Genomic DNA, 10495 nt, shown 5'->3' with positions numbered 1-10495 from the left:
AATGTTTATAAGTTCAGTTAATAAGATGTATCATATACATATTATGATTCTTATGTCTTATAATTTTAACTTTAATGTATCATATACATTCAATTAAAACTGAATATGATGGTTGTTATAGAATATAATAGGTGCCAGTTATAGAATGTATCATATACATCCTAAAAGCATTATGTGGTTTTCGGTTTTAAGGTCTATAATATGGTAATAATTTGTGGGTTGTTATTAGTAAAATAAAACTGTGTGGTACAGTTGTGGGATGTATCAGATACACCAGGTCTATTTACAATGTTTATAAGTTCAGTTAATAAGATGTATCATATACATATTATGATTCATATTTCTTATAATTTTAACTTTAATGTATCATATACATTCAATTAAAACTGAATATGATGGTTGTTATAGAATATAATACGTGCCAGTTATAGAATGTATCATATACATCTTATAAAGTATATGTAATTAGGAATATGATTATGATGTATCATATACATTTATATAATGCAGTGCATAAATTATGTTATTTTATTTTTTGTATAAACAGGGCATGCATTATGTTATTAAAAAAATTCCGGCGCATCCATTGAGGTTTGGGGCTACTTTCAATTTTGATTTTGTGAATAAAATCAAATTATCTATAAAAGACGAAGGCGTTGCACTGTTTAAGAAAACAATTTTTGGACCATATTTGGAAATTCCAAAATGTAATTTCCAGGGTCAGATTACAAAATGTTTGCTGTTGTTGGAAGTGGGACATGAAAATAAAGATGTTCTGCATGTTCGACATACAAATGGGAATGTATTGGAGTTTGGAATGAAGGAATTTGCCATTGTAACTGGCCTAAAATGCAAAGGAGATGTTAAGGAATTTTCGTATCCTAATTCCACTCTGAGCCGGTTATTACAAAAATATTTCCCGAATTGTCCCAATGGTATAACCAAGAGTCGATTGATGCAGCGTTTTGCAATGGGGAATTGGGAGACCACACAAGAATCGGTGGAAATGGCAATAATATACTTCATCAATACTTTCTTGTTATGCCATCTTGGTGAGACATTCATACGTATAGAAGAATTTCTAATGGTCGAAGATGGTAGGTATGAAATGTATCCTTGGGGTCAGATTGCATTTAATAAGCTGATTACATCACTCAGGCAAGACTTCAACCAAAGCAAACAGATGTATCGCTTATTTGGTATGCCTTATGCACTCAACGTTTGGATTTACGAATGTGCATCTACTCTAAGTCCAGACATTGCTGTTAAAGTGGCGAATGGTATTCCGAGGTTATGTAATTGGACAGTGGTGGCTGAAAAGCCAAAATATGAAAAGTTAATGACTAGCATTTTCTCCGAGGTAACATTAATTTTAAATTATCTTTTAATATTGTATCAATAAGCTTTATAATATTTGTTGTAAATAATTGTTTTTTTTTATACAAAACATTGTTATAACATTTAAACATTTTAATTGCAGAATACTTGTTCAAACATTGCACCAACGCAAGATGAGGTGGAATCCCTTGATTTACCCGATAGTCAAGAGGTCAACAGAAATGAAGTATCTACGCCACCTGTTGGTGCAAAAAAAGTGCATACTAAAGATAAGTCAGGTTTTGAGGATTTTTCAACAAGCCCTCCTGATCATTTATTGAGAAGATCATCTCGTGTATCTGATACATCATCTCCACCACCATCCAAGAGGAGAAAGAATACTGATACACATAAAACAAAGGGTTCGAAAAATTTGTCAAAGCAGTCAAAGCCGCAATTAAATCAGTCATTCTCAATGCCAGCTGAAGAACATACCCCGCCTGCTAATGTATCTTCTGCCCATGTATCATCACAAGTCTCAAAAGATAAGTCTGTATTTCCTGATATTGAAGAACTGAAACAACATATGAAGGAATACGTAAGTAACGATATTTATTTGTTAATGTTAATTCTTAAATAGAAATTTGAATCTGTAATTTTTTTTCAATAGGTCGACAGCAAATTTGAGTATCTTGTGAATTTGATAAAGGCTAATCACATTGAGGTGATGAATTCTAAGAATAGGGATGATGGCCAACAATCAAAGGTAATGTATTTTGATGTGTATTTTCGTTGTGTTTTACAAATTTCATAGGTCATTATGTTACAAATTCATTTAATGAAGGATATGGGCGGCAAGTCTACACCAAACATGGTTGAAGTTTCCGATGAAGAAGGCAATGATGGACACCAAGCTACCTCTCCGATACAAATGGAACTTGATGTTGACAATCAGGTTTAATTTACTTTATTAAATTTGTACATAAAATTCTATAATTTATCATTAACTTAATTTTCTTTACAAAATAAAGAATGAAGATACGTTGAAGAATCATCAAGTAATGAAGGACGTTTCAGAACTTCAATCCCCAAATTCAGATACTCATCATACTGATCAAACATGTGAACACAGCAAGGTAATTATTCGTTTAATTTTAATTATATTATTATGATACATTGCTGCTTTATTTGATAATTATGATACATTACAGTTTAATTGGATTAATATGATACATGTATTGTAATGATCACATATGTATTTTTCCAAGTTACTGTGTATTGTACTAAACTTTTGTATTTAGTGTGTACGTGATACATTCCATTGCAAGATACATATCTATGTGACTAGTTAAATTTGTTTGTCTCATCTATACAATCCGTAGTTTGCTGTTACCTGTCCTTGATACATTAAAAATCATTTTGTGTATAATTATTTGATGTTTAAGGTATCATAAATTGATCAGTACATTTTTTATTCAGGATGCTCCATCAGCACAAACGCCTCATCATTTATTTGAAGGAACAATGAACGAAGATACATCGGTAATTTAATCTTCATGTATCATATCAATATCATATGTCTATCAATATATTTTTACTTATCAGTGTAAACCATGTAGGATTCTACACCATCTGGTTCAATATCTCCGGATACACGAGAAGCCATGAATACGCTTATTGCTGAGCTAGGAAGTCTGCCTACTAATGCAAATCAACAGGAGTTTACCGAAAATCAAAGTTTGCTTTCGGACAGTCAATTACCAATTGATATTCCAATCACAGATATTGTTGTTCGAAGCGAAATAAATACTCCTCATGCACGTATCCGGATGCCTTCGAGAAACTGCAAATCCCCTTATTTAACTTCATTTGGATCAAGTGAAAAAGGAAAAGCGGTCATGACTAATGTAATGCGTCCAAATTTTCCATTTCAAGGATGTGAGATTACAAACCAAGCCCCTTCATATCTGATTGATGAGTTTATTGAGTGGGTTACTGCAGGGCTTCTTAAAGCTCATTCAAAAAAGTAAGTTTTATATAATTTTTCTGAATCTGATAAATTTTCAAATTGCAGCTATTGTTACAATTTTGAATAACATATTTTCATTACGCTTAATGCTACAGGAAACCATCAGAAGATAAATACAAATCAAAAGCATCTTCATTGGGTTTTGAAATGATGGATTATGTCGTTGCTTTTCCGACAAATAAGAATTGGTTTTATGCCATGTCTCAGCCTAAGAACTGTTGGACTGATCAGGTAAATAGATGCCTTTATAATGATGTATATGATACATTGTGTTCATATGTTATCTATACATATCAAAATCAAATCACTTTCAGCAACCATTTTTTTTAATTAAATGTTTTTCAAATGCATAATTATTTTTATCTTTTATTTGCAGCACATCGATGTTATTTTTTACTACCTTCGTAAAAAATCAAAACTTCGAAGCATGGATCAATACAGATACACAACAGTCAATTGTTTGTTCAGCACACATATCAACAATACCCATGATAGGTATTATAACAATGAGGCTGATGATGATATTAGTACCCAAGAACACATTGATCGTGCAAGAGCTGTATCAGTACATGAGAGGTCAATAATCAACGTAATGAAAGGTTTTTCAATACCAGCTGGGTTACCATGGCATCTGGTGGATGATGTTTATATTCCAATCAATTATGATGGAGATTTTCATTGGGTATTAGCTGTGGTTGAATTGAATAAGAGGGTAATACGCGTGTATGACTCTTCTCTGGGCACAAGGAAACGTGTATATTCTGACGAGATAAAAAAATTGTCAAGGATGTTACCTTCTTACCTGATTGACAGTGGTTTCTTTGAAAACAATGAGCGGACAAACTGGTCAGTTCTTGATGCATACAAGGACAAACAAACAGGTGTACCTTTAGAGTCACATATTCCTTTCAACATTGAATATGCTGAAGGTATCATGCAACAAGAAGACGATAGCCTGTAAGTATTTTCAATTCTGGTCTACAATATATGTGTAAGCTATTTTACAAATTTATATTACTTATTTTATTGTAGGGACTGCGGGTTATACGTAGCTACATTTGCAGAGTTTTTGAGTGACCAACTTGTTATACCACCTGATACTGATGGACATCTTGCAAATTACCTACGCAATAGATATGCTGCATTGTTATGGAGATACGGCAGTGACAAGGTCAATGGTGGATACATAAGTGACAATGAAGATCCACCAAAGCCTAAGGGTCAATTCACAACACCAACTGAAGATGACATTGTTAACATAGATTAGTAATTAGCTGGGACAGGATGAACAAGTTTATATGTTGTTTTGTGTTGAAGACAATTATCTTTTGTGTTTTTCTAAAAGCTTATTGGTATTACAATATTTTATTAGTTATGAATGTTATATTTTTTCAAGTTATTGTTTTAGAAACAGTTGTTGCTTTACAAATTTTTTAGTGTTTCAGTTTAAGTAATTTTGACAGCTAATTTACAAAATGAAGTATATGACACTTAAGTTCTAATGTGTATGATACATTATTAAGTATTTTTCACTTATACAAATGATGTATATGATACATAAGTATAATATATACATGAAAAAATATTGCAGTTAAATATTTAGCAACTTGAATTATATGAATGTATATGATACATCATATACATAAACAAACTTAACCCTGATTAATATTACAGTGAAACGCACCACTAGAATGTACTATATCAAAATTACAGTTCATAAGGCTGTACACACTAAACATGTCGTACACATTTGAACAAGTCAAGTTTTGGGACACTAGAATAACTCATGATGGAGTATACACGAAAAATATAACATATTTTTCACTCAAATGAATGTATCTGATACATAAATTACACAAATAAACTCAGCTTGAATTACTGTAAAACTGAAACCCAAACACTGTTGAATATAATATATCAAATTTATAACTCATAAGTATGTATACACGAATCATATAGTAAACAATTGAACAAATCAATTTTTTTGTACACTTGAATATCTCAAAATACAATATACACGGAACATATAACATCTTTTCAATAATATTCATGTATATGATACATCACATACACAAACAAACTCCTATATCATTACTGTTACATTGAAAACGCACCACTGTTGAATCTATTTATTTATAAAATTTGGAGTTTAAATTTGGCACATAATTAAACTGCAAAGTCATATATTTGAACATCAAATTAAGTTGTGACCAATACACTTTATTTAGTCAAAATTATAAAGAAAAAAATGGATAGAAGTACCATGAACACTAATGTCCTCTTTTTAAAACATTCTTTCAATTCTCTTTAGGGAAGAAAGTACAAGTTCTCCTGTTATGTCCTTCTTGTCCACACTGCCCACAATAATTATTGTTCACTGTTATTTTCTCATCCGCATTTTTCTTTCTTCGCTTTCTTAGTCGTCCAGCCAACCTTCTGTACCTAGGTGGCCGGACAATTTCATCTAAAACATATTCTGGAACGTTCCAATCCTCCTTATCTGGCATTGGAACCATTACAACCTCGTACGTTTTTTCTAATGCATACGGCTTGTAGTAATCAGAGCAATATGGGTGCAAATTGATAACATTCTTGTGCTTCAAAACTGCAATTGCGTGTGCGCAAGGTATCTCATCATGTTGAAACCTTCCACATGTGCAAGTTTTCCTCTCAAGGCATACAATGTATCTTTTTCCGGCTTCATGAACTGTGAAAATATATTCAGATGATGGAACAACCTAAAAATTTAAGAAGTTAGTGATACATTACGTAATATACAATTTATATATCATTTTAAAAAAAACAATTAACATTGAAAATTAGTTTGTATCTGATACATAAAACAGAAAGTCAATGAAATTGATAAATACCTTCATCTTTGAACTTTTAGATGCGTTTACAATCAATATCTCCTCAAATCTTCGGCCCAATGTGTCCTTTGTATATGACGCTATTTCTCTATTTTTATAGTTCCAACTACCAAATAAAAGTCTAGCTTCCTCCAAGAAGTCTATTATAGTTAACTTACGTGCATCGACAAGGCATCCATTGATACACTCAGCGATGTTCGAAGTCATCATTCTACCTCTGTTTATGGTTGAATGAACTCTTGACCACTTCTCATAACCAGCTTCTTCAAGGTAATCCTTCACCCTATGATCAACCTTCACAACCTTAGCCATTAATTTATCAAAATCTTCCTTTCTGTATGCTTTTGCCATTGAGTAAAATATATCACTTAGTGTTTTTTTACTCCTTTTGAAGCTTGAACATACATTCTTCCAAAGATGCCATATGCATGCACAATGAGGTACGTTTGGGTATACAATGCTTACACTCTTTATGATACTTTCATTTCTATCCGATACAATACACATGTTTTCACGCTCACCAAATGCATTTTTGAAATTTTCGAAGAACCATGTCCACGAACAGTCATTTTCAGTGTCTACAACACCATATGCCAATGGCAATATGCATCCTAATTACAAAGAATATCACATTTAATTTCATGATACACAATGTTTACACTAATATAATATAAGTTATACATTACATCAGAATTATAACACTCATACCTGCACCATCGAGTGTGCTTGCTGATACAAAAGTACCCTTGTAAGCCCCGCCAAGATGTGCAGCGTCCACTACAACTACAGGCCTGCAGTAGTCGAACCCTCTTATCAACGGTCTTAGGGCTATGAACAGATACATGAATTTATTATCTTCCGTCTTTTGCATCCTTATATATGAATTTGGATACACTTTATTTAGCATCCATATGTATCTCGGCATCTGTTTATATCCTTCTGATGGCTTACCCTTGAGCATTTCTAGTGCACGTTCTCTAGCACGCCATGCTTGTTGGTACGATATCTCAACCCCATACAATTCTTTAATATCTTCAATTACATCCCGAGGTGTATGGATTCTTTTATGATTTACCAATTTAGGGGCAGTCACACCACTAATAAATCCAATTGTTGCTTGTACTTTTGTTAGTATCCTATCCCGCATCGGACAAGTATGTTCACTATTGAAATATCTCACTTTGAATACATCAGATTTTTTCCTGCAAGATGATTTTAATGTCCATCCACATTGGTCGCTGAAGCAAACCAACACATAGCTGTCCAAAATTTTTAATTGGTTTAATTCATATAAGAAAAGCAATGCTATAAATATAACAACAAGATATAGACTGTTTTGAATTATGTATCAGATACAATATAAATCAATATAAACAGAGAAAAACAAACAGATCATTGAGTAAGCATTGAAATACCTTTTCTTATCCGATCTTTTCACTCGAAAATTGAAGTTGTTCTTTATTTTATATTTAGCCATTACAGCAACGAGTGTATCTTTGTCCTTATACAACAACCCAGTCTTCACTTCAGTACTATTGGAATCAGTTATGTAATTCGTAGCATTTAATTCTGGAATATAATCAATGTCACAAATTCTAGACTCGACCAGAGCAAGAGCTTCAGTATCTCTTTCGGTACCTTCCACGCATACGACTTCACCTGATGAACAATCAAAATTACGTATATCCCCAACAATTTTATCAGTTGTATCAATACAAAGCGGATACATGCCAATTCCAGTTGCATTCTTTTTCACTTCGAAATAAAGTTTCACACCCATGTCGTTTTTGATTTTCAACGGACATGAGCTTCCCTCGACAATGTATCGTATTTCAATATCCTTTGTAACATTGTCGATCTCAAGCTCTGCTAAAATCAACGTTTTCAGATTCACAAACGAAATAGAATGCCCAACAACAATTCCATCAACTTTGTAACCTTCATAATTAATATCGTTTACCCAAATTCCAGAATGCCGCAGCAGAATTGAGATATTCATCTTCAAAACCTTTTTTTTTTTTGAATTCTTAGTATGCAGATCAACCTTTACAAGAATATTTTTGAATTATGAAGCTAATCTGATTTAAAATTTGAATTTACTAATCAGTTACACAATCTGATGACCATTAATTACGTGATTTCAGTTAAGAATAACAGAAATCACGTTAATTAATCCTAATTAATCGCAGCAGCCTTTAACTATGATGTATCAGTTCTTATGTATCCCGTGCCAGAGTGATGTATCCCTACTAATCAGTTACACAATCTGATGACCATTAATTACGTGATTTCAGTTAAGAATAACAGAAATCACGTTAATTAATCCTAATTAATCGCAGCAGCCTTTAACTATGATGTATCAGTTCTTATGTATCCCGTGCCAGAGTGATGTATCCCGCTTCTTTGCTTTTTAAGGGATTTTTAGTAATTTCAATTCTTAAAGGGACAAATGGTCATTTTGTATTTATAATATGTGGTTCCTATAATTTATACATAATTTAATACCACATATGATGGATAAGCAATCCATATATTAAATTAAATGAAGTACCAAACAATGTACTAGATAGATTAAATATTAATTCGTAGATTATTCTACCTAATACCGCCTACCAAACGGATCCTTAGAGTAAATGTTGTGTATTTTAAACTCTTGTAGTAGGCTTTCATTGTGTAATTTTGACACTATGAGTGTTTGAAATGTATATACAAAGTTTACTAATTGAAATATCTAAGTAAAAGGTCATGTCAACTTCAGAAATTTATTGATAAGTTCTGTAATAATATTTTGTATTAGTAATAAATTACATATCATTCCATGACACTCAATTGAAGAATTTGAAAATGAGTTATAATAGTTTGTTATAAAAAGGTATTTTCATTTAGGTCTTAGAGTATGAAAACTTTTTGATAGTAATTTAAAATTCCTAACCTAATTCAGATTTGGACGAAATTTGAGTCAATGAAGTCTAGAAAATCTAGGAAGGAACGAGAGATCTGATTATGAATTTTATTACATGAATGGATAGCCAAGATGATAAGAAACCCGTTGTTTTATTTAGGAAAAGAAAATATTTAAGTTTTCGACTTTTTTAGAGTCGCCATTTAATTTTTTAAAGAAAAATCAAGAAAAACTTAGTTTTCAAAAGATTTAAACAGGAAACCTAGTGAAAACTTTAAAGGGGGTTCGGGGATTCTTATTTATATTTTAGGAAGGTCTTTACAACACCTAAAATATTCACTAACTCGTGATTATCCGGCAACTAACTTATTTGGCTACAATGTCTAACTTAAGTTTTGAGATAAAAATTATTTAGAGTTGTTTTGAAAATGATAAACTAAGAGATAAAGAGAGAGAGAGAGAGAGAGAGAGAGAGAGAGAGAGAGAGAGAGAGAGAGAGAGAGAGAGAGAGAGAGAGAGAGAGAGAGAGAGAGAGAGAGAGAGAGAGAGAGAGAGAGAGAGAGAGAGAGAGAGAGAGAGAGAGAGAGAGAGAGAGAGAGAGAGAGAGAGAGAGAGAGAGAGAGAGAGAGAGAGAGAGAGAGAGAGAGAGAGAGAAAGAGTGAGTGAGGTCCAAATTCGAATTTCTGTCCGCCTGGACAGGTATTTGGACCCCTTTCGTTTTAGGCCTTTGGCCTATTCAATTTGTACCTGTGCTAATATCTAGCAAAATAATAATAAGGAAATTTTACAAGGCTTAATCCTGAAAATAACGAAATACGACAAAATGAAAATGAGACAAAGTGTAGACTTTTGGCCCTAAACTCTTTAACTTTCAACTCGTTCCAAATTCTCAAATTTTGAATCTGTACGCCTCATTCCATTGGGACTTGGGTTTACATGACTCGAGAAAATGTGTTTAGGCCTCCATGGCCCATCGGGATGAAAGACAAAGGGGTAATGGTGAACTCGCTCAAAATCACATGTAACAAGAAAAAGAGAAAGGGATTAGTGCAGATTTATGACGATAGGATTTAGAAAAAGCAAAGTTTAATTACTAAATAACCAAACACACTAATGACATGGAAATGACATGACTTAACAAATTTTAAGCTAAAAGAAGCAATTTAATTAACTTGAAGAACATATTGAAAAAAAGAATAGTGACTGAAGGAATATTGATTGTATTGAAGTGTTAACCTAATAAGGGAATACATGGGAGATATATATAGGAGATATAGGAAGGAGTACTAATCCTAATAGGACTAGGATTAAGGAGTACTAATCCTAATAGGACTAGGATTAGTACACAGTAAATACTAATATTATTTAATACTATTT

General features: G+C 32.4%; 1 protein-coding gene and 1 pseudogene across 1 annotated transcript; one reads left to right on the top strand and one right to left on the bottom strand.

The window, feature by feature from the left end:
- The first annotated feature begins 932 nt into the window (after window positions 1-932).
- LOC107025208 lies at window positions 933-3862 on the top strand (annotated as a pseudogene).
- Window positions 3863-5643: 1781 nt separating this feature from the next.
- LOC107025207 lies at window positions 5644-8215 on the bottom strand. The gene is made up of 4 exons (XM_015226016.2): window positions 7632-8215; window positions 6925-7007; window positions 6217-6827; window positions 5644-6084 (listed from the first exon to the last, which is right to left on the bottom strand). The coding sequence occupies exons 1-4, from the start codon at window positions 8213-8215 to the stop codon at window positions 5644-5646; spliced, it is 1719 nt and encodes a 572-aa protein (XP_015081502.2).
- Between the last annotated feature and the right edge of the window lie 2280 nt (window positions 8216-10495).

This window comes from Solanum pennellii, chromosome 7, assembly GCF_001406875.1.
Source record: "Solanum pennellii chromosome 7, SPENNV200".
In the NCBI taxonomy this organism is placed as follows: Eukaryota; Viridiplantae; Streptophyta; class Magnoliopsida; order Solanales; family Solanaceae; genus Solanum; species Solanum pennellii.
Note: the sequence above shows the minus strand (reverse complement) of the source record. Positions and strands in the feature narration are given on the sequence as shown.